Below are 24978 nucleotides of genomic sequence, written 5' to 3'. Positions count from 1 at the left end.
ACCTCTTGATCTTTTGCTCAAACAGCGTTTAGCCCCTCTCTGTCCCTGCCATGACTGTTACCTTAAAGTGTCCACAGGAAACAAAGTCCAGCTATTTACCCCGTTCCTGTTGTTATTTCTGTCTCAAAGTGCAGACAGGAAGTTGGTCATAAATATCTAGCCTGGAGCCCACTTGTCTCCTCTCTCAAGAAATGTAGGGGTCTTCCCTGGTGGCGCAGTGGTTGAGAGTCCGCCTGCCGATGCAGGGGACACGGGTTCGTGCCCCGGTCCGGGAAGATCCCACATGCCGCGGAGCGGCTGGGCCCGTGAGCCATGGCCACTGAGCCTGCGCGTCCGGAGCCTGTGCTCCGCAACGGGAGAGGCCACAACAGTGAGAGGCCCGCGTACCGCAAAAAAAAAACTAAGTTACAGTATGGCTTTGATAAAATGACAAGGAGAAAAGCTTCCTGCTGAGGGCTGTTTTCTGTAAAGAGCTGCTTACATGCAGGAGACCCCTCTGTCTTATCACTAACCTCAGACTACTATTACCAGACTATCAGCTCTCTTCCCTAGTTTCCCCTTCAGTAATCTCGTAAATAAACTGTGCGAACAAGATAGCATTGAAAGAAAGGTCACAAGAAGTCAACAAGCCTGCACGACAAGTCTGCACACAGTGGAGGATGGCAATGATTCTGACCCTCCATCTCAATGATTAACGAGGTTGTTTCCTTTTATCCCTTTAAAAACATTCATGACCAAACAGAATCTTTGGAGGTGGTTCTGGGGGACACCGAGTCCACCATCTCCCCAGATTGCCAGCATTCTGATTAAAAGCAACTTTCCTTTTTACCAACACTTGCCTCTGTCCAGTATTGGTTTTTGGAGCAGTGCGCAGTGGGACCTCATTTGGTAACATTATTTTTAAATTAAACTTTAAAAAACTTTTCAGATCATTTTAGATTCACATGCAGTTGTAAGAAATACTACAGAAAGATCCAATGTCGTTTTTACCCATTGTCCCCCACGGTAACATCTTAAAAGCTGCCATATGAAATCACAACTAAGATGAGGATACTGACATAGTCGAGATGCAGAATGATTCCATCACCACATAGATCCATCCTCTGGCTCTTTCATGGCCACACTCCCTTTTCCTCTCCCTTCACCCAACCTTTGCCCCTGTTCTTCATCTCTATAATTTTGTCATTTCAAGAATGTTATAAAAATGAACTCAAACAGTATGTAAACTTTTGTGATTGGCTTTTTGACTTTTAACATTGATTCAACCATATTGTTCCATGTATCAACAGTCCATTCCTTTTTTATTGCCGAGTAGTATTCCTTTGTATGGTTGTAACAGCATTTGCTTAATCATTCATCCATTGCAGAACATCTGGTTCTTTACAGGTTTGGGCTATTACAAACAAAGATGTGTGTTTAGTATTAAAAGAAACTGTCAATGTCACAACAAGATGACAAAATAGGAGGTTCTGGACTCTTCTTTCCTGCCACAATACACCAATTCAACAGCCACACATAGATTAATTCCTTTGTGAGAAATCCAGAAGCTGGTAGAGAGCCTTTTTTACCCTGGATGAGTGTGAAACTAATCACATCAAAACTGGTAGAAAATGCTGACAACACTTTTTCACCACATTCCCCATCCCGTGAGCCTCTACATATAATCAGGAGGGCATGTCCTGCTCCCAGATTCCCCCGAGGAGCAAAGGGTTTGGTCTGCACATCTAGTACCCCAACTTTTCTAGGTGCTGCCTGAGGGGCTGGGCATACCTAATACCCTGAGGACTGCCAAGAACAAAGGGGTGTTATTTTTTATTTTAACTGAAGTATAGTTGGTTTACAATGTTGTGTGTGTACAGCACAGTGATTCGGTTGTACACATATATATTCTTTTCAGATTTTTTTTGCTCGTATGTTATTACAAAATATTGAGTATAGTTCCCTGTGTTATACAGTAATTCCTTGTTGGTTATCTATATCTGTATCTATATACAGTAGTGTGTATATATTAATCCCAACCTCTTAATCTATCCCTCCCCCTGCTTCCCCTTTGGTACCCATAAGTTTGTTTTCTATGTCTATGAGTCTCTTTCTGTTTTGTGTAATAAGTTCATGTTTACCTTTTTTTTTAGATCCCACATATAAGTGATATCATATATTTGTTTTTCTCTGCCTGATTTATTTCACTTAGCATGTTAATCTCTAGGTCCAACCATGTTGCTGCAAGTGGCATTATTTCATTCTTTTTCATGGCTGAGTAATATTCCACTGTATATATGTACCACATCTTCTTTATCCATTCATCTGTTGATAGACATTTAGGTTGCTTCCATGTCTTGACTATTGTAAATAGTGCTGCTATGAACATTGAGGTGCCTGTATCTTTTCAAATTATAGTTTTCTTTGAATAGATGCTCAGGGGTTGCTGATAGATGCGAGTGGGGTCGCTGGGTCCTATGGGAACTCTAGCAAACGGGCTGTTTTAAATGAGCATGAGGGTACTTCCCACAGCTCCTCCCTTCAGCTCAGTGCAGAATGAAAAGATGATAAAGCCCACTCCCAGCTTTTCCTTAGAAGTTGGACTGCACAGCTTGTACCACAACTTTTTTGTCTGCTACCCAAGGATCTGGTTTCTAATTTGCCTGTCTCAGAGAACTAAGGAGGCTCAGCATATGCTAATCCTGCTGGAACCTAACATCCTCTAAACTCCTGGGGGCCACCAAGAACAAAGACAGAGGTTTGGATGAACAAAAGTTTAAAACATTGTATATGCATACAATGGACTATTATTCAACCTTAGATAAGAAGGAAATCCTGAAATATGCAACCACATGGATGAATCTTGAGGACATTATGAGAACTGAATTAAGCCACTCACAGGACAAACACTGCATGATTCCAGTTACTGAGGTACCTACAATAATCAAACTCATAGAAGAAAAGAACAGAATGGTGGTTGCCAGAAACAGGGGGAGGGAAAAATTGGAGTTGCTAATCAACATGTATAAAATTTCAGTTATGCAAGATGAATAACTTTTAGATATCTGCTGTACAACATTGTGCCTATAGATAAAAATACTATACTGTATACTTAAAAATTGGTGAAGAGGGGGTTTCCTGTTAAGTGTTCTTACCACACACACACACAAAAATTGTCAAACTATTTTCCAGAAAGTCTGTAATATTTTATATTCCCATCAGCAATGTATGATCCAGTTTCTCTGCATCCTCATCAGAATTTTGCATTGTCATTCTTTTTTTTTTAATAATTCTGGCATGTATATAGTTACTTATCACTGTTGTTTTAATTTGCATTTCTCTAGTGGCTGATGACCACGAGCATCTATTCTTGGTCTTATTTGCCCTCTGAACATTCTCTTCTGGAAAATGTCTGCTCGTGTCTCTTGCCCATTGTGTGGTGAAGAATTAACTTTACTCAAAGTGAGGTCTGACCTTTGTCCCAGTTCCTGGAGGTAACCGCTAAACCTTTGGATTTTCCCAAGTAATAGAAACATCCTGGCTAGATAGCGTGGACAAAGAATGACCCCTGCCATTTCAGTAAACAGAGGATGCTGTGGCCATAAATCCATCAGCCCATTTCAGCCGCCTCCAGCGGTGCACCCTGAGAGGAATCCAGGAAGAAGAAAAACAGGATACTGGCCCTAGATAGTCAAGATGCACATCAAAGGAATAATTTCAATGAGTCCAGACTCTTGCATCTTCCCATACATAGAAAAGCACTAAAATTACTCATTTGAGATGTCTGGTTTTTATGTGGTTAGCAGTAACCTTCTGATGTTCAACTACATCATCTTTTTTTTTTCAGCAAAAACTCCTATATACTCTGGCTTCTCCCTTACCTCTTACCCCTTACCCCTTTGGAACAGTCCCTCAGAGCTATCTAAGAGGCTGCCAACTGTGGGCTATAGTCCTCAGTAAGTCTGTCGAATAAAACATAAGTATCAACTTTTAGGTTATGCATATTTTTCAGCCAACAATAGTTTATGCTAATGTGAGGATAGTCACACCAGAAAGAACAACCATGTGAGTACATGTGAGAAGAGGGTTGGGGCTTTGAGTCACGTGATATTAGCCTTATGTTCACGAGTGAGAGGAGACTATACCAAAGTCAATTGTTTTCCATGACCCCAAAAATGAGCAAGCAAAATGTGGAATTAACAAAATATCATTTATTTTTATTAGCACCCTAAAAAATGAAATGCTTAGGTATACATCTAACAAAATATGTTCAAGTTCTATATGAGGAAAAGTACAAAACTCGGAAGAACAAAATCAAAGAAGTAAATAAATGGAGAGATACTCTATATTTACAGATAGGAAAACTCAATATTGTCAAGATGTCAGTTCTTCCCAACATGATCTATAGATTCAATATAATCACAATTTAAAATGCAGCAAGTTATTTTATGGATTTTGACAAAATAATTCTAAAGTTTATATGGAGAGGCAAAAGACCCAGAATAGCCAACCCAATATTGAAGGAGAAGAAAATTGGAGAGCAGACCCTACTCAATGTCAAGACTTACTATCTAGCTATAGTAATCGAGACAGTGTGGTGAAATAAGACAAATAGATCAATGGGACAGAATAGAGAGACCAGAAACAGACCCTCATAAACGTAGTCAACTGAACTTGGACAAAAGAGCAAAGGCAATACAATGGAGAAATGGTGATTGAACAATTGAAACTCCACATACAACGACAACCAAAAAATGATCTAGACGTTGATCTAACACCCTTCACAAAAAAATAACATAAAATGGATCATAGACCTAAAGGTAAAATGCAGAACCATAAAACTCCTAGAAGATAACATAAGAGAAAACCTAGATGCCCTTGGGTATGATGATGTCTTTTTAGCTACAATATCAAAGACACTATACATGAAAGAAATAATTAATAAGCTGGACTTCATTAAAATTAAAAACTTCTGTTCTGCAAAAAGGCAATATTAAGAGAATTAAAAGCAAACCAGACTGGGAGAAAATATTTGCCAAAGACACATCCACTAAATGACTGTTATTCAAAATATATATACAAAGGACTCTTAAACTCAACCTTAACAGACACCTCATCAAAGAAGATATACAGAGGGCAAATAAGCAAATATGAAAAAGATGTTTCATATCATATGCCATCAGGGAAATGAAACTAGAATAATGAATAATGATGAGGTACTACTACACATCTATTATGGTCAGAATCTGGAACACTGACAACACCAAATGCTTACAAAGATATGAAGCAACAGGAACTCTCATACATTGCTTTTGGGAATGTAAAATGATACCATCTGTTTGGAAAGAGTTTGGTGGTTTCTTACACAACTAAATATACTGACGCTATGATTTAGCAGTTGCACTCCTTGGTATTTACCCAAAGGAGTCGGAAACTTCTGTCCACATAAAAATCTGCATGAGGATGTTTTTAGCAGCTTTATTCATAATTACTAAAATTTGGAAGCAAGCAAGAGATCTTTCGTGGATGAATGGATAAACTGTGGAACATTCAGGCAAAAGAAATGTTATTCAGAGCTATTAAAAAATGAGCTACCAATTCATGAAAAGACATGGAGAAAACTTAGATGCATATTACTAAGTGAAAGAAATCAATCTGAAAACGCTGTATGACGCCAGTCGTATGATATTCTGGAAGAGGTAAAACTATGGAGACAATAAAAAGATCAGTGGTTACAGGGGTCAGGGAATGGAGGAAGATAAATTGACAAAGCAAAAAGAATTTTGAGGGCAGTGAAATTGTAACTGTGCATATATGTCGATATACTTTTGTCCAAACCCATAAAATGCACAACACCAAGAATAAACACTTAAGTAAACTGTAGACTTTGGGTGATTATAATGTGTCAATGTAGGTTCATCCCTGGTGATAATAATATCAATATTATTATTGATAATGTGGGAGCTACGTATGTGTCTGGTTAGGGGGTATATGCAATGTCTCTGACCTGTCCTCTCAATTTCATTGTAAACCTGAAATTTACCTAAAAGAAAATCTTTTTTTAAAAAAGTTATCTATTTTCTAGTTGGATTTTTTATTATTGAGTTTGGAGAGTTTGCTATATTCTAGATACTAGTCCTTTGTCAGACAACTTATGTGCCAACTCTTCTCCCAGTTTCTAGCTTGTCTTTTTATTGTCTTCACAGGGTATTAGGCAAACAAAAAAGTATCTAATTTTGATGAGTTGTAGTTTATTAATTTTTTCTTTTATGAATCATGCTTTTGATGTCAGGTCTAAGAATTTATTGCCTTGCTCTATATCCAAAAATTTTTCTCCTATATTTTTTTCTAAAATCTTTCTAGTTTTATGTTTTAGATTTATGCCTGGAGTCCCTTTGGGGCTAATATTGGTTTCAGATGTAAGGTTTAGGTCAAAGTTCATTTTTTGCCAGAGGATGTCCAAGTGCTCCAGCATCATTTACTCACTGAATTGCTTTGGTACCCTTGTGAAAATTCAGTTGGTCATATTTATGTGAGTCTATTTATGGGTTCTCTGTTCTTTTGTATTAATCTATGTGTCCAGCACTCTGCCAACATTGTTTAATGACCTTAGCAATGTAGTAAACCTTAACATCATATAAAATGATTCCCTCCAATTTGTTCTTTTTCAAGATTGTTTTGTTATTCTAGGGCCTATGTCTTTCCATTTGAATTCTGGAATAGTCTATTTCTTTGAAAATCCTGCTGGATTTTGACATAAATTGCATTAAACCTATAGATCACTTTGGGAAGAACTGATATTTTTACTATATTAAGTCTTCAAATCCACAAACACAGTCTGTACCTCCATTTATCCAGTTTTCTTTCATTTTTTTAATCAGCGTTTTAAAATTTCAGCATTCATTTCATGAATGTGTTTTAATTTTGTACATAAATATTTCACTTTCTTTGGAATGACAGGTGCTATTGTGTTTCTCATTTGTTTCCACTTCTTAATTGTTAGTATATAAAAAGTGATTTAAGTTTTGTGTCTTGAACTTGTATCCTGCAACCTTTCTGGACTCATTAATTCTAGGAGGCTTTTGTTTTGTTTTTTATATTTTGGAGAGGCAGTGACACAATTATATTATATGACCCTGATTAGCCTTAGGAGTTTGGGTGGTACACTGAGAGTAAAGGAGAAGTCATTAGTAGATTTTATTTAAAGGAGTGACCCGATCACACTTTGCATTAGAATAATCCATCTGGTTACAATATAAAGAATGAATCAGAATGAATTTAAAGGGGAAGAATGGGTAAGTCCCAAATTATGTAGATGTTTTTCTGGGTACTTTTGCAGGCTTGTTCCTGTGAAGAAATGTTTTCCTCATGAGCTTTGAATGATTAATTCAACCAGTAGTGATTTCTACTGAAGCACTAGAAATTGATTTATACAGCTCACTGACTTCCTGCTGGTGGCAGCAGGAAAGTGACAATGGATTTATCATCACTTAGACGTTCCCACACTGGTAGCAGAATATTTGCTGTTATTTTTACTTTTATTTCCATAGAGCAATAATGGAAGAAAAACTATTTATTAAATATTTACTAAGTCAGATATAGTGACAAGAGACTTTCATCTGTTACCTCATTTGAATCTTAAAACTAGCCAGTGAAACTGGTAGTCATACACATATATATAAATTTTTTTTCTGGTTGAAGTCTGATTTTATTTCAGATTGAAACTAGAGTTAAGGTCTATGAAATATAGAAACATTAGCATTTAGAAGAAAAAGTTCTTTTATGTCAGAAAGTCATCTCAATTTGTACAGAATATTCTTCTTAATATTATTTAGACTTACTTGTACCCCTCCCCATCCAAGATTGACAGTTTTGTCAGGAACTGTGAAGGTTCTGAGACTGCTTTGTCTGCACGCTCCCAAGTGAGTTTGGTATAGTTTCATATCCATCAAAGGTTTGATTTCAACATGTTTTCTTTTTTTTATTAATTTTTATTGGGGTATAGTTTCTTTACAATGTTGTCTTAGTTTCTGCTGTAAGTAAAATGAATCAGGTATACTTATATCCTCTCTATTTTAGGTTTCCTTCCCATTTAGCAAAGGGAACTCTACACTTGTATTTATTTTCCACGGGAAGAAACTCTACTTTGAGGGGCTATGTAATTTATAAAGGTCACAGCTAAGAAACAGAATTCACGCTTTAGATACATGGCTTGGAAAATAGTTTGTAGAAGAATACAGTTAGGGTCACAGTTTGACTCAAATTTCATTTGTAAGTTAGTCACACTAACTTAAACTTTCATTTGTAAGTTTATCAATATAAAATCTTTTTTTTTTTTTTTTTACTTTCCAGATTTCTGTGGAAATTTAGCTTTCTTTATAAGAAAGTTAGCAGAAACTAAGCAAAGGTAAGCAAATAGGAAAGGATCTCATAGTCATGAAGATATATCCATAGGTATATTTAGAACATAGGCTATACCTGAGGCATTGTATTGGGTTGGCCAAAAAGTTCGTTCGGGTTTTTCCATATCACAAAACCTGAACGAACTTTTTGGCCAACCCAATACTAGTCTCCAAGGACACAGAAGTGAACTAGACATAGTCCCTGCTTCTTAGAAAACCTGAAATAAAATGAACTGTAAGCCAAAAAGCATCCATACATAATCTCAAGTGTATATAATAATAAAAATATATAATATATATAAATATGTACAAAACTGTATATAGAATTACAAAAGGAAACTGACAAGAAAGACAAATATCATACAATATTGCTTACATGTGGAATCTAAAAAAGTGTACAAATGAACTTATCTACAAAACAGAGACAAACTTATGGTTAACAGGTGTGCCAGGTCTTAGTTGCGGTACTTGGGATCTTCAAACTTTGTTGAGGCATGCAGAATCTTTAGTTGCGGCATGTGGAATCTTTAGTTGTGGCATGTGGGATCTAGTTCCCTGACCAGGGATCAAACCCAGGCCCCCTGCATTGGGAGCATAGAGTCTTAGCCACTGGACCACCAGGGAAGTCCCTAGTCTTAGTGCTTTTTAAAATTTCCCTATATATTTTTAACTGACAGTAAGAGAATTTTGAATGTGTCAACCAATTGTATCTTTTCTCATTGGTTATTAAAATCATTTTGCATGGTTTCAGCTGTCATAGTCATTTTTATGGTCCCATGTGTACAAATACAGGGCTGTCTGTACAGAAAAGGAGGAACTCGTTCATATTTATAGGGTTCAAAATACAAATATCAGCTCATATTACTTAACACCCACTTAGTTTAGAAGCATGCTCTTCCAAATCCCTATATTACATCATTCAAGGATAGCTTGCCTCTTTGCTGGTAACAAGGATTATAAATGCACATTGTTAATATTTTTGGCAGGCCAAGAAATACAGCAGCAGCTGTATATAACAATTTATAATGCATCTCTTGGAGATGGTGCGTGAAATTCCCTAAAAAGTCCTTAAAGTATTTAACTCCACGGTGACATTATTATTTGTCTTGCTGCAAATCCAGTTTCTATCTGTGTAGCTCCTGGCGCTACTAAGTCCAATGTCATTCAGGTAGGCACATTCCCCAACTCCTTTGATAACAAACCTAAAACCAAACACAAAAATATTAAAAAAGCATAGGTTGGACAGACATCTACATTCATTCCTCCTCTGTATTCTTCAGCACCCCTACTCCAGGTATTTTTCATGTGAACAAGAGAAAAGTGAAAATCTGTCATTCATATGGCTTCTTCGTAAATATATACCACGTCTGTATTTCGTTCCTTTTCTATTCTCAGAGTCCCTGCTTGAATATCAGAAGATTATCATCGTCCATACCAAATCCAGTTATGTTGTTTATCAGGTATTTAACTAGTGCTTGCTGTTGTAGCCAAGTGAACTGCTGCCATCAGCGGTGATAAAAGAAATTATCACATTTTGAGATATAGGGAAGTCATTCTGGCTTATACATGAGTTAACTTGAATTTTATGCTATCTAAAATGTGGCCTATCAAACATACATTTGTACATCCGCTTTAATTATTAAAGAAAAGGGCACGTTGACCAGAAGTAAAGAATGACCATGTTAAAAATAAAAATTAGGGGCTTCCCTGGTGGCGCAGTGGTTGAGAGTCCGCCTGCCGATGCAGGGGACGCGGGTTCGTGCCCCGGTCCGGGAAGATCCCACATGCCGCAGAGCGGCTGGGCCCGTGAGCCAGGGCCGCTGAGCCTGCGCGTCCGGAGCCTGTCCTCCGCGACGGGAGAGGCCACAACAGTGAGAGGCCCGCGTACCGCAAAAAAATAAAAAAATAAAGATTAAATGCCCCTCTTCTTGGGACACCAATGCTTGTCCTCATTCAATGATAAGACTCCCTTCCCAGAGGCCAAGGCCATACTGGCCGGCTGTGTACATGCTGGTCCTTTTTTTTTTTTTATTTGAAACCTTGAAGAAATGTAACCCTGACTTGTTTAATGTTCTCTGTTCTGACAAGATATTAAATATAAAATATAAAACTCTGCTGGAAACGCTGCTTCTCTGGAGCAGTTTCTCAGAGTAATCTGCGAAGCAGGCTTCCGGGCTACTCCTCAGCTTGGCTCAAATAAAACTCTTTTCTATTCTTATTATTGATTGTTTATTGATTACTTCCATTGTCAGTGGCCTTCAGTGAAGATTATTTTCAGTGTTCTCCTGACCTGTTTCATATAAGTGTGAAAATAAAACTATTTACTTAATAGTAAATTCTTAAAACGACTTAGCTGTGATTGATGGAAGCGACAGGGCCCTTATATTTTATCTGCTCCAATGTAATGGTTAAATTCAAAATACCCCCACTGAAGTGTTCAGAATCCAAGGTATGCTCCTAAGTTCCTTCCAGAGATAATTTAGGGGGGATTCCCACGGGTTCCCTGACGACCTCCCTTTTGTGAATGGACGCAGCCGCTGGGAGAGTGGACTGAGGGTCTGTGGATATCAATGCTTCAGTGGCTTTTTGGGATTGTAGGACCCCTGCTGTGCATCAGCTGTTCTCTCTACATTCTAAATAGGGATTTCAGCACAGTTTAAGTCAATGGATGAAAGCGGAAAAACTATGTCAAATGTCATCATTATGCTAAGATTTCAATTGAAATCACAATAAGTGTTTCCAAAGGCACAGCTAATAAGTGGAAGAGCATACAAAGGATTTCTATTTTGCACCTCATAGAGCAGTAAGCCTTCCATGCTATTAAATTTATTTTCCCATAAGCACAACGCACACACATAACCACATGTAAACACAATAGAAGGAAAAGAAGACTAAAAACGTACGAGGCGTTATATTCAGTGCTGTCTGTCCATTTCCAAACATGAAGTGATGATTCTCTTCTAAGGCCAATCCAATGGTCAGAAGGGCCTTTATATCTTTTCAGGAAGTTCTATTATAAAACACAGAAAGTAAAAACACGTGTCTCTTTCATATTACTCTTGAGTCTCTCTTCCCTCCAGCCTTCTCTCTTTGGGTGGCAGCCTGGTATAATTGAAAAGCTTAGACTCTGGAGGGAAACTATTCCCCGCTTCTCAGCTTAAGTCACTCAAATATCTCTAATCCTAAATTACATTAAAGTGACCATACATCCCAATTTGGGAAAGTCCCAGGTTATGCCTGTGGTTCCAGCATAATATTAATATTCTCACTTTCACTTCCCAAAATGTCCCAATTTGGATGATAAATTACATGATTACCATATTTCTTTGTACAATGGGAACAATACATCTAATTGAAGGTCAGCTATGAGGATTACATGAGAGAATGTATCTGAATTGTCTCACAGGGTTCCAGGCAGAGAATATACCCCAAACAAATATTAGGCACTAATATGCATCCCATGCCCCCAAGTCTACCCGGAATGGGGTCCTTCCTTATCTTTCAGCTTTCACCCTATGCAGCCTATATCTTTCTCAGGGTGCTAAGTATTCAACAAAGAACATGATCCAATAATATTTCTTACCAGCTCCTCCTCGGTTTCAAACTGACCAAGACCAGCTTCTAATGAGGTACAGAATGTCTGGCTGAATGTCCAATTCCTTGTGTCTTCAGAAAAATAAAAACACTTATTTCCAAATCCAATCCATTCTTTTGGGCAGGTAACATACAGAACATGTGAGACCGTCTTCGTGTTTCTCACTAAAAGTTGGACAGACACAGTGAATCATAACAAACACATTTTCTCATCCCTTTTATCTATTTTTCCACTTACCATCCTGAGGTCAGTCTTTTTTTTTACATATGTATATATACACACACATATATATATACATGTGTATGTGTAGGTACAGTATAACCTAATTCCAAAATGAGGGATTTGAAGAAAAACATGGTCAAATATCAACTAGACTCTTGTACTTTTATGGCCTCCACTAGTAGCATTTTGTTTTTCTTAAAATCTGAACAGGAGCTACTTTCTATAGGTAGACAAATTGTTAAAAATGTCTTCCATGCCCAAATGCGTGTGTTTTTCCCAATGAATAGTTTTCCTTTATACGTATTTTGGCACCACTCATTACATAATTTCCCTTATCATCATCTTATTTTGCTTCCAGAAACATATTCTTAAGTGCCTGGCTACATAATAAATACTCTCTGTGGATGCTGCCCAACTCTTGGTTATGTGCAGAATTGCTGAGCTGTGATGCACTACCAACTAATATTTCTAATGCCTCTTGGAATGCTACCAGACTTAGCCACTTATAAAATACCAACTGCTACTCAATATGTGGAAATATGATTGCATTTCACTGCTTGTCAAAACAGCAGGCCTTTCTGAGATCATTTTTCTTTTTTTGGTTTCTGGGAGAATACAATATTGAGATCCATGATCACTTGCTGAGGGCAAGCTAGCAGTAGTTGGTTTTTCCTAAATGATTTTATTATATTGAGGATTTGCCTTGGAACAGAATGGTCTACAGAAACTAATATGTGAATAAATATATATTTTTTATATGGTGATCTTTTACCCCCGAGGTCAGTCTTGAAATATGTACATTCAATTGTTGCCTTCCTAAGTCATCACTAACAGTCTTATCCCAGGCACAAAAGTCACCAGTCCACTGGACTTCAAGCAGAGTACCTATGTATCTGACTTCCCAGGGGTACACGGACACTAATGGCTTTAAGGAATCAATTTCTGTAGCATTTAATTTCTGTAGTACTCTTTCCTAGTATCATACAGATCCCCTTTCCCACATCTTCCTTAGTATCAGTCCTTCTTACTCTTGACAAAAGAAAGGCAAACTCCTTGCCTTTCCTAGATTTTACTATGGTACATTTCTTAGGGGGTATAAAACCTTCTAGTAGGGCTTCCCTGGTGGTGCAGTGGTTGGGAGTCTGCCTGCCGATGCAGGGGACACGGGTTTGTGCCCCGGTCTGGGAAGATCCCACATGCCGCGGAGCGGCTGGTCCCGTGAGCCATGGCCACTGAGCCTGCGCGTGCTCCGTAAAGGGAGAGGCCACAACAGTGAGAGGCCCGCGTACCACACACACACACACAAAAAACCCAAAAACAAAAAACAAAAAAAACCCTTCTAGTAGACAAAACATAACACAGTTCAAATATTGATTTTAGTACCAAAAATACAACGTAGGGTTTCCTATGTCGTTTTTTGTTTTATACATATTTCTGCTAAATATATATGAAAATATTTGGGCCCTTGTTAGTTGCTCTGAAACCAGCAAGATTTCAGAGTGTAGGCTATGGGAAGAATAGATGTTTTTGTTCCATACCCTCACTTTTTCCTCCCTTATCCAATCTGATAGGAAATACTGTTGACTCAACTTTCAAAGTAGATAGATTCTGACACCTAGTCCCACCTCCACTTTTACCATCACTTTACCAAGCCACGGTCCTCTCTGGCCTGGATCTCTACAAGTTTTCCCTAATAGGTGTTCCTGAGTCTACTTTTACTTCTAACAATCTTTTCTCAAAGTAGCTGTCAAAATGATTATTCTACAGTGAAATGCAGATCATGGCATTCCTCTCCTACAATTTCCCTCTTCCTCATCCTCCCCACTACGTTCAAAATAAAAGCTGAAGTCTTTTTTTTTTTTTTTTTTGCGGTACGCGGGCCTCTCACCGTTGTGGCCTCTCCCGTTGCGGAGCACAGGTTCCGGACGCGCAGGCTCAGTGGCCATGGCTCACGGGCCCAGCCGCTCCGCGGCATGTGGGATCTTCCAGGAACGGGGCACGAACCCGTGTCCCCTGTATCAGCAGGCGGACTCTCAACCACTGCGCCACCAGGGAAGCCCAAAGCTGAAATTTTTAACTGACTCATAAGGCTATTATCTCCCTGACCCCCAGCCCATTACTCTCCCTCATTCTCATTTTGCTTTAGCTGAAGAAGCCTCCTTGCTTTTCCTCCAACATACCAAGGAGATTCCTCCTTTGATTCTGCTTGTTCCTGCCACCTGGAATGCTTTCCCCATATAGCCACATGGCTCCTTCATCACCTTCAAAAGTTTGCTGAAAAGTCATCCTTTCAAGGAGGCTTACCCTGGCCCCTTGTATTCTTCAAACTGTTACCCCTATATTATAGTATCTGCGTCTTCCTGCTACAATATGAGTTCCCTGGGAGCAGGGATTTTTTTGTGTGTTTTGTTCACTGATATACCTCAGGCACTTCACACAGTGCCTGGCACATAATGGAGCTCAGTAACTATTTATCGACAACATGAACGTGTGAAGAACATAGTAAAGTTTGGAGAACAGGTAACTTACCTGACAAAAAAATGGAAAGTACCATCACAACTGTAGTCAGGACAATAATAATGATGATGCAAGAGTAAAGCAGGATTAGAGGAGATGTAATTAGTAGGCGTTTTCTTTGGAGGTCTTTACCTATAAATACAAATGTCATAATCTCAATCTCATGAAGGTATTAGGAAGAAAAACTTAAATTTATCACAGAACCAACCTGTACAGTCAGCTGTACCTCAACTCCCCTATTGCCAACCCCCTTCACAAAAGGTCCAGGTCCACAAATGAGAACCACGGCCCAAGAAACTGAGTTTGTTTTCCCCTAGAGAAGCTTCCAGTTATTGAAAGAAGAGCTAATGAGAGAATAAGAATCAGAGCGTCTCTGGTGGCGCAGCGGTTTAGAGTCCGCCTGCCGATGCAGGGAACACGGGTTCATGTCCCGGTCCGGGAAGATCCCACATGCCACGGAGCGGCTGGGCCCGTGAGCCACGGCCGCTGAGCCTGCGCGTCCGGAAACAGGAGAGTCCACAGCGGTGAGAGGCCCGCGTACGGCAAAAAAAAAAAAAAAAAAAAAAGGATAAGTGTTGAGACTGCAATTTCCTTACAGCTGGAGAAGCGTGGATCAATGTACTTGTTTAGTCCTGTTCTACTGAACAGGACAGCGTCAGGTCTGAATAACTGAGAATTGTACTATTTACTAAAACTTCTAAGAATTATTCCCTGCCCAATGCTGATCGATTCCGTTCCACGATCACCCCTCATCATCCCTACAAGGCAGGAAGTAGCTAAGAGTGGTCACCGCCCCTTATCCCACAAGATTGTGGAATGGAAATTGACAGTGGGGAATTTTAATAGGGAAAAGCTAAATCAGACTCCATGTTCAATCTGTTTCTTTGATTTTAACCTTTGCTTTTTGTTGCTTTTCTTATTATAATCATACATCATGGTTTGCCTCAGGGAACCCTGCCCCTCTGCCTGAATGTTATACTAAAGTGCCTTGGTTGGGCTCACAGGGAGACAATCTGACCCTGCCCACCTGTGAATGGCTGCAAGAAAGAAGAAATTAACCATCCCCTCACTGAGGCTGGTCATTCCAGGATATGTTTTGCAAGACTGATGGCCCTTTTACTTTACTTCCTCACCACCTCTGATTCTATAAAAGAAACTGGCATCCAGACCTGACAAGACGGTTTACTGGAGACACTAGTCTGCCATCTTCTCGGTCTGCCAGCTTTCCGAGTACAGTTGTATTCCCTGCCTCAACATCTCCTCTCTGATTCATTGGCCTGTCGTGTGGTGAGCTAAGCGAGCTGGCACTCAGTAACATGTTCAAAATTCTTCATTTCTTATTTTGCTTTGGCTTGATAAATTTTAGTGAGGCCCTCTCCTCCCCAAAGACCCCCAAACTCTGGCTTGCCTGAAAATGCAAACAAGCACTAAAGAAAGCACTGAGATGCATAACAGCTCATGTGTGCTCATGACCACGTGTCCCTGGGACACAAGTGAGAAGTGTTAACTCTGGAAATGACACCTGCTCTTCACACTCATGCTCTCTTTCCCCACAGGTGTTCTGTTCCCCTTCTTGCCCTATTTATAACATGAGAACCTTTTTAGAGCCCTTTTCCTATTGTAAGAGTCCTTGTGAATAATGTCTCTCTTTACTAAGTCCACACTATTGATACACAGTACAATATGGATGAATTTAAATGCATTACGCCAAGTGAAAAACAGTCAGACTCCGTAGACATTCTTCTAAAGCAAGAGTGTAAGAACTGAAAACAGATCAGTGGTTGCCAAAGGGTGAGGGAACGGGAAAGAAATGTTTACAAAGGGCATGGGCGTGGCCGGTGTGGAGCTGTTCTATATCTTGATTGTGATGTGGTTACATGATTATATGTATTTGTCGAAACTCATAGAAATGTAACCCAAGAGAGTGAATTTTACTGAATGTCAACTATACTTTGAAAAAGTTCCTGCTGACTTTCTTTTAACCACTACATTTCACGTATATCTTCCAGAATGATAGGGAACCTCAGTTTAAATGCTAGGCAGGGGAAAACAATATCGCATTGGCTTGTTTAAACAGTATACAACGACATTTGGATTTTGCCTCCATAAGAAAATCTCGACCTTCATTCTTTCTGGCTCTACATTAAAGCAAAATTGTCTTAGAAACTCAGTATGTTATGACTTCCATAATTTTTTTCATTGTTAGAAGAGTAAGACGTACATCTCCCCTTACACCTCTCCAATAAATCTCCTATTTGCCCCCTTACTAATCTTCTAAAAGTCCCCCCTTTTTCTTCTCCTTTATTTCCCTATATCTAGCTCCTAACACCCTCCCTTGTTTCATGTTCCATTTCTCTTTCTTGCTTACTTATTAATACTTCTCTTCTCCTTTTTTGTAGGGGAATAAAATTTGCCGCCCCCAAATGTCTCTTTGGCACGTGGATTATTTCAAGCTGAAAACCATCAAGGCCCAAAAGACTCAGGAAGAATCTTTGACCATCCCCCTAACTGCCTAAAACAATTTAGATAGAAGGCCTGTTCCTGGAATAGAGCTATCACCAGAGATATCTGCAAAGATTAAGAGGTGAGTGTGATGATTTTAAACTGAACATGGCCTAAAGATCAGAGTCTACTCTTGTGTCCCTTGTCTCTGTGTGGCCCAGCAAACATTTATTCACCAAACATTTGCTTTTCCATATCCTTGTCAATGACCTTCCTCCCCTTTGAAGTCCCAAACCACTACCCCCAACATCTTTTGTCATTAGCTGGAGACAGTATTTAAGGTGAAGTTTTTGACCATTTTAGTCTGTTACTCATTTTCCTGTGTCTCTCCCATGTATACATGTTATTAAACTTTTGTTTGATTTTCTCCTGTTATTTATCTCATGTCAATTTAATTCTTAAACCAGCCAGAAGAGCAGAGGAAAATTGCTTCCTTCCTAACACTCCTCTGGTGTGTCCTTTTTTTGTCTCCCTCTAAATTCGTATGCCTCTTATATTACACTCTGAACACAACAACCTTCAAATTTCTAGTTTGAAAAATGGTGTCAGAAATTATCTCACAGAAGAACAGAGAAATGAACCATATTACTGGTCTACTGGTTTTAACTTTTATTTTCATGTTCTAGAAAACTTAGTTAACTTACAGGAACAGTTTAAATTTCAAAAGAATAGGTTTCACATTTGCACTGGTCAAATAGTTTCGGTTATGTGATCACTTGACTTAGCTAGAAAAACATTAACGTTAAGAACTTCCTTTTTCATTAAGCATGAACCCTGTGTTTCAGGAACCACAATATCCTGTTGATAAAAAATAAAATTCAGGGAGGGGGGAAGGGAAGAAGAAAGAAGGAAATGTTTGTTTTTAGCAGAAAATAGAGGTTCAGTAAAAGGTATTCTTTCTGCTGGACTGAAATACAAGCACGTGTGAGCTATGTTCTTTTTCTTTCTCATCAAATTTGCTATAAACTACAAATGCTAAAGGGTTTGCTGGCGGTTGGGTTTAGCCTCCAACTCCCACCCTCAAACACCCACATCGGTTTTTAAATGACAAAGGATCTATATACCAATAGTTCCAGTTTCTGCAGGGACTTTTTTTTTGAGTCAATAATTATTCATGGTTTTATTAAACAAAAGTCTCCTCAGAGAACAGTAAGAAATTAATTCTCAGCTAACATCAACTGGGGAGAGGGGAAGGAGGTTACAATTTTTTTTTTTAATGCATGGATGTTGATAAATAACAAAATTAAACAGATACTATATTTCAACAAATGCTTTTACTAATCACCATGTTGTTTTAATACTCTGATGTTCTCATTAAATCAAAACTCTTTAACTAAAATGATTATGTTTAAAAAATGCTCATATCATTTTTATGATCACTCCTGAAAATTTCTGGTAAGGCACGTTTTATAAACTACTTTGGTAAGGTACTCTAAACAGGTTGACATAAGGCTAGCTGAAGAGCCACCATAATCAAAGGGCCAGGGAATGAATAGGAAAGAGAGAAAGAGAGAGAGGAAGAGAGAGAGAGAGAGGAAACACAAAAGTACACCAGAGCCTGTGAGACAGAGAGAGAGAGACATAAAGAGGAAGAGAGACAAAGGGGGAAGCAAAGAGAAAATCATTTGGACACAGAAATGAGCCTCAATAGATTTTAGCTGAAATAGTTAATGATATCACTGAATATCAGATTTACCCTTGATTCCAAAAGGGAATTTTGTGGGGCACTTTTGTACCCAAAGGAAAGAAAATATACTTTTATACTTAGTTAGAATTACTTTTTGAACAAAAAATTATGACTTTTATTTCTCCAAAGAAGACACACAGATGGCCAACAAACACATGAAAGATGCTCAACATCACTAATTATTAGAGAAACGCAAATCAAAACTACAATGAGGTATCACCTCACACTGGTGAGAATGAGGAAGGAAGTAGCTAAGAGTGGTCACCGCCCCTTATCCCACAAGAAGAAGAAAGAAGAAGTTAACCATCACACTGGTCAGAATGACCATCATCACACTGGTCACACTGGTCAGAATGACCATCATCAAAAAATCTACAAACAATAAATGCTGGAGAAGATGTGAAGAAAAGGAAACCTTCCTACACTGTTGGTGGGTATGTAAACTGGTACAGCCACTATGGAAGCTCCTCAAAAAACTAAAAACAGAACTACAATCCCACTCCTGGGCATATACCTGGAGAAAACCATAATTCAAAAAGATGCATGTACCCTAATGTTCATTGCAGCACTATTTACAATAGCCAGGACATGGAAGCAACCTAAATGTCCATCAACAGAGGAATGGATAAAGAAGATGTGTTACAAATATACAATGGAATATTACTCAGCCATAAAAAGGAACGAAATAGTGCCATTTGCAGAGACATGGATAGACCTAGAGACTGTTATACAGAGTGAAGTAAGTCAGAAAGTGAAAAACAAATATCATATAATATCACTTATATGTGGAATCTAGAAAAATGGTACAGATGTACTTATTTGCAAAGCAGAAATAGAGACACAGATGTAGAGAACAAACTTACAGATGCCAAGGGGGGAAGGGAGGGGTGGCATGAATTGGGAGATTGGGGTTGACATATACACACTACTATGTATAAAATAGATAACTAGTGAGAACCTACTGTATACCACAGGGAACTCTACTCAGTGCTCTGTGCTGAACTAACTGGGAAGGAAAACTAAGAAAGAGGGGATATATGTATAACTGATTCACTTTGCTGCACAGCAGAAACGAAGACAACACTGTAAAGCAACCATACTGCAATAAATATTTCTTTTAAAATTGTGAGTTTTAATCCTATTTCTTCTAGAAAATGTGACACCAGGTCAAAGGTCACTTCAGAAGTGAAGCCATCTCCAACTCCCTAGGTTTCATTAAGTATATTGTAGCACTAATCACATCAAATTGGAGTAACTCATTTGGCTGTCCTTGAGATGATGAAACCCTGAAATCAGGGTCTAAATACAATTTGTCTTTGTAGCCCAGTGTCTAACAAATAACAAATTCCAAGTATATGATTACTAGATTCAATCAGACTACAGAATAGGTGTCATGGTTAATTTTGTTTTTTTACATATACATGTATCTATTCTTTTTCAAATTCTTTTCCCATTTAGGTTGTTACCTAATATTGAGCTGAGTCCCCTGTCTATACAGTAGGTACTGGCAACTTTTATTAGTATATGTATTTCCAAATTGTTAGATATACCAAAAAAAAAAAAACCTCAAAAATAAATAAACAAAGGGGTGGGATAGGGAGGATGAGAGAAAAGCTCAAGAGGGAGGGGATATGGGGATATTCGTATACTTATAACTGATTCACTTTGTTGTACAACAGAAACTAACACAACATTGTAAAGCAGTTATACTCCAATAAAGATATATTAAATAAATAAATAAAAATTAAAAAAACAAATCCATTGTTGTCTGTTTGCCATGACTCTGGGATATAATGATCTGTTATTTAATATCATAATGTGACTTGCCAGGGTGCAGGTTGCCAGCAAGGACTAATAAAATAAACCCAGAGAACATTTTTCTCTTAGCCTCCTGTAACCTAATTCACTGTGCAGAAATATTTAAGTAACGTACACAGTAACACAATCACCAACACAACAATTACACACTTGTCCTCTCACCCACCTCTAGTCCCTCAAAACATTTCTCCTTCTATGGAGGTTAACTGTGAAGAATTATATTCCTGCAGTGCAATTTCTATCCTGCTGTCAGTGGTCAGTGGAATAAAAGCTGTTTTGTTTTGTCAAAGCTTATCAATTTTACCTTACCAGATCGTCCCTCCTCCATGCTTTCTCTGGAGGTAGGTTCTGTCTGTAAGATTTTCAAAGAAGCTTCCTCCACAGTCATGCTTCTGCTTCATCAGGAGTACTTGGCACTCTCGAAATAGTTGCAAAAGCATGAACTGGGAGGGGAAACAGTTTGAATCTGAACAATCAGCTAAAAGAGAAACAAAACTACCGCCCAGTAAGTGGGCTGTAAAGGAAATAAATGAAGCTGACAAGTCCTTTAGAATTTTAAAACGCAAAGTGCTTTTAACTTAGAAAGATTGGGGCTTCTCTAGTGGAGCAGTGGTTGAGAATCTGCCTGCCAATGCAGGGGACACGGGTTCGAGCCCTGGTCTGGGAATATCCCACATTCCACAGAGCAACTAGACCCGTGAGCCACAACTACTGAGCCTGCGCGTCTGCAGCCTATACCCCACAACAAGAGAGGCCACGATAGTGAGAGGCCCGTGCACTGCGATGAAGAGTGACCCCCGCTCACCGCAACTAGGGAAAGCCCTCGCACAGAAACGAAGACCCAACACAGCCAAAAATAAATAAATAAATTAATTAATTAAAAAAAAAAAAAGATCAACTCCACAGACTTCTGTTCCCTGTCAAAATGGAATAACAGGGACCAGATTTACTTTCTTGCCTGAATCAACTAAAAAGAAAAAAAAGAAAATGTGTGAAAAAAAAATCCTTTTCAATCACTGGGCATCAATCAATGAAGGGCAGTGATCTTCTGAAAACAAATTTGGTGAGTCCTGCAATTGCCCCAGCTACTGCCCAGAGACAGTTCTGTATGTGTGATTTAAGCAGGGGAAAACCAGAGAAATGCCAAGAGATTCCCTGAGGTGAAGAGGGGAAGCTCAGAGACAATGGCTATGCAGATAGAGTATCAGAAAAGAAAGAGATACACAGACAGAGGATTCTGGGGGTGTACAGAATGTCCCCCTTGGGTATTCAGCAGTGTACTGATCAGCACTTGTGTATGAGGATGGAGGGAAAAAAACATATGAAATGACTAGAGGAAGAAGTATCCGGTGTTCCCGTCCAGATGGGAATAGTGCCTGTTCAGACCAGCCAGACTGGGAAACCTCATCATTTATGGGGCCTTTTAGGAGTACTCATAAATATCTTGCTTCAGTGGTGGGGAACGATTAGCCATAGACTAAATGGTGACCTGATTGCTTCTAACAAATTGAGATGATAGGAAAAATACATATATCTTTTATATATGTAAAATGTTCCTGTTCCTGGCGCAAAGCTCCTAAAACCCTTGTAAATTCCTAAGTGATAATTGCACGAGGAGCATCTTTTGTTCTGATGAGGTGACTCTGGGTGGATGGGTTCCTGGAGGGGGTTGGTCACCAGCAAGACCATGTCATGATTCAGAAGCTTGGAATTATCAGCTCCACCCCCATCCTCCAGAGAGCGGAGAGGAGCTGGAAATGGAGTTAACCACCGATCATGCCTATTCAAGGAAGCCTCCATAAAATCTCAATTGCATGGCATTCAGAGAGCTTCCAAACTGATGAACGCATTCACACCAGGAGGGTGATGCCCCCAACTTCATGGGGATAGAGGCTCCTGCCCTCAAGACCCTCCCAGATCTCACCCTATATAATCTCTTCATCAAGCTGTTTATCTGTATCCTTTATCACACCCTCTAATAAACTGGTAAGCATAAGGGTTTCCCTGAACTCTATGAGCCACTCTGGCAAATTAATCAAAATCGAGGAGGGGGTCATGGTAATCTCTGATTTGTAGTCAAATTGAACAGAAGTTATGGGTAACCTGGGGGCCTACTACTTGCACTGGCATCTGAAGTGGGAAGCAATCTTGTGGGACTGGGCCCTTAACCTGTGGGATCTGATGCTATCTCCAGGTTGATAGTATTAGAATTGAGTTAAATCGTGGGACACCAGGCTAGTGTCATAGAGAATTGCTTGTTTAGGGGAAAAATCTCGTGCATTTGGTGACCAGAAGTGAACAGAAGTGAAGAGTTCTGTGTGCATAGTAAAGGAGATTCACGGGGAAGAAACACCAATTAGGAAGGACTGTAGACTTTTCCTTTACACAAATCTTAAAAGGAAGACTCAAAAGGCTAGAACCATTTCCAAATAATTTAACTGTGTCTCAGAACAAATTCAAGAATACTTAGTGAAATGCAAAAATATCCAATACCCAACAAGGTAAAAACTCACAATCTCTGGAATGCTATCAAAGATTGCAAAGAAGCAGGAAATCATGACCCATGATGTGAAGAAAATGAGCCAATACAAACAGGCCCAGGAATGAAACGGAGCAGGACCCTGTGGGACTCCTGGGCATGGAAGTCTTTCTGTCCCCCATTTCTTGTTTGTAAGGAATAGACTCCAGCCTCCATGACCTTCCCTGAGTTCTAAAGACAGATTAGAACAGTTGCTAATCAGGGAAGGGAGGGGATGCAGAGACAAGGGAGGAACAGTCAAGAAACAACAGTGCAGCCTTGGGGCAGGGCGCTGGTTCTGCCTCAAGGGATACACATAACAATATCTTTAAGGTCTTTATAGAACTAAACCCCCCAACAAGTGAAAGATGTCAGCATTCTTCATTCCAGATTAAAGTAACCAGAGAAGCTCTTCGAGCAGACCACCTGAGGCCAGATTTAAGGAACCACAGAAACTCATTAGATTACCTGAGACCAGATTAAAGGAGTGCAGTCCCTGCACACACCCTAATCTTATCAGCAACCCCAGTTCTTGAACCATTGCTAAAACTCCACACCAAATTCCCCTGGATTGGGACACACAGTTTTTCAGGGATGGGCCCGCTGTTTCCCCCTTTGCCTGGCAAAGCAATAAAGCTATTCTTTTCTACTGCACCCAAAATTCTGTCTCTGAGATTTGATTAGGCACTGTGGGACTCGAGGGACATTGTTCCAGCTAATGATTAAGAACTCTCCAGACAATAGGGGCTTCTTAGACAACGGGTGAATTTCCAGGATGTCCGGCTCCCTTCTGAGAAGGAGGGAGATAAACAAAATGTAAAAAAGGTATCTGTCAAAGACCAATCAGGAAGCTGGGGACAAGTTCCCTCTCTGGTCCGAGCCTAAGCCGGGACCAATCAGCAGGAAAACACAACCAAATCTATAATTTACATACGGGGAAGTGGGAACCTATAAAACTGACATATTCGCGCCCAAAAGGGGTTCCTTCTTCGACCTCCTGCGTGAGGACCAAGGAACCCCGGTGCACCGGCCTTCAATAAACCTCTTGCGTTTTGCATCGACTTCCGACTCTTGTTGTTTCCTGGGCGAGTCGAAACTCCTAGGAGACCGCGCAGGTCTAACAGCACCAGTGCACAAAGGGCTGAGCTTTCAGCGTCAGGAATAATACAGATATTACAAATAGCAGATAAGGAAATCAAAATGTTTCTATAACTATTAAGTACAGTCACAGAAGATATTTAAGAAAAGATACAAACCCAACTTCTAGTGACAAAAACTGCAATTTCTTGCGATGAAAAATTCCCTGACTAGATTAATGGCAGGTTAGACTTGCAGGAGAAAAGATTGGTGACCTTGAAAACATAGCAACAGATGTTTGAATAAATTCCATAACAAATTGTCACCGAATCCCTAAGGAGAAGATCATTTCCTGTTGACAAAAGTTACTATTAGTAACTTTATTATTAAGCATTACTCCTTAGTATTATTTTGTGAAACGTCCAGAATTTTGCCATACCAGACAACATGAATGAGATTTACTTTACCTTGGTATAGAAAAAAACATTTTCACAGGGAAAATATTCCACAGATATCACTAAACATCTACTCTAATGGATAAAATGAAAAAGGTCAGTATATAATTTCTTAGGGATGATATAAAACAACTGGAACGCTTATACACTGTTGGTGGGGGTATAAATATTTATAGAAATTTTGGAACACTCTTTGACATAACAAC

General features: G+C 39.2%; 1 protein-coding gene across 1 annotated transcript; it reads right to left on the bottom strand.

The window, feature by feature from the left end:
• Positions 1–7161: 7161 nt before the first annotated feature.
• LOC137201613 (C-type lectin domain family 2 member D11-like) lies at positions 7162–21187 on the bottom strand. The gene is made up of 5 exons (XM_067695669.1): positions 21032–21187; positions 14728–14847; positions 11965–12140; positions 11285–11391; positions 7162–9583 (listed from the first exon to the last, which is right to left on the bottom strand). Exons 1-5 carry the CDS (start codon positions 21108–21110, stop codon positions 9439–9441), a joined length of 627 nt encoding a protein of 208 aa, XP_067551770.1. The 5' UTR covers positions 21111–21187; the 3' UTR covers positions 7162–9438.
• Positions 21188–24978: the final 3791 nt, after the last annotated feature.

The sequence above is a fragment of the Pseudorca crassidens genome, chromosome 11 (assembly GCF_039906515.1).
Source record: "Pseudorca crassidens isolate mPseCra1 chromosome 11, mPseCra1.hap1, whole genome shotgun sequence".
In the NCBI taxonomy this organism is placed as follows: domain Eukaryota; kingdom Metazoa; phylum Chordata; class Mammalia; order Artiodactyla; family Delphinidae; genus Pseudorca; species Pseudorca crassidens.
The sequence above is the reverse complement of the archived record's forward strand: the minus strand, read 5'-3'. Positions and strand labels throughout refer to the sequence as shown.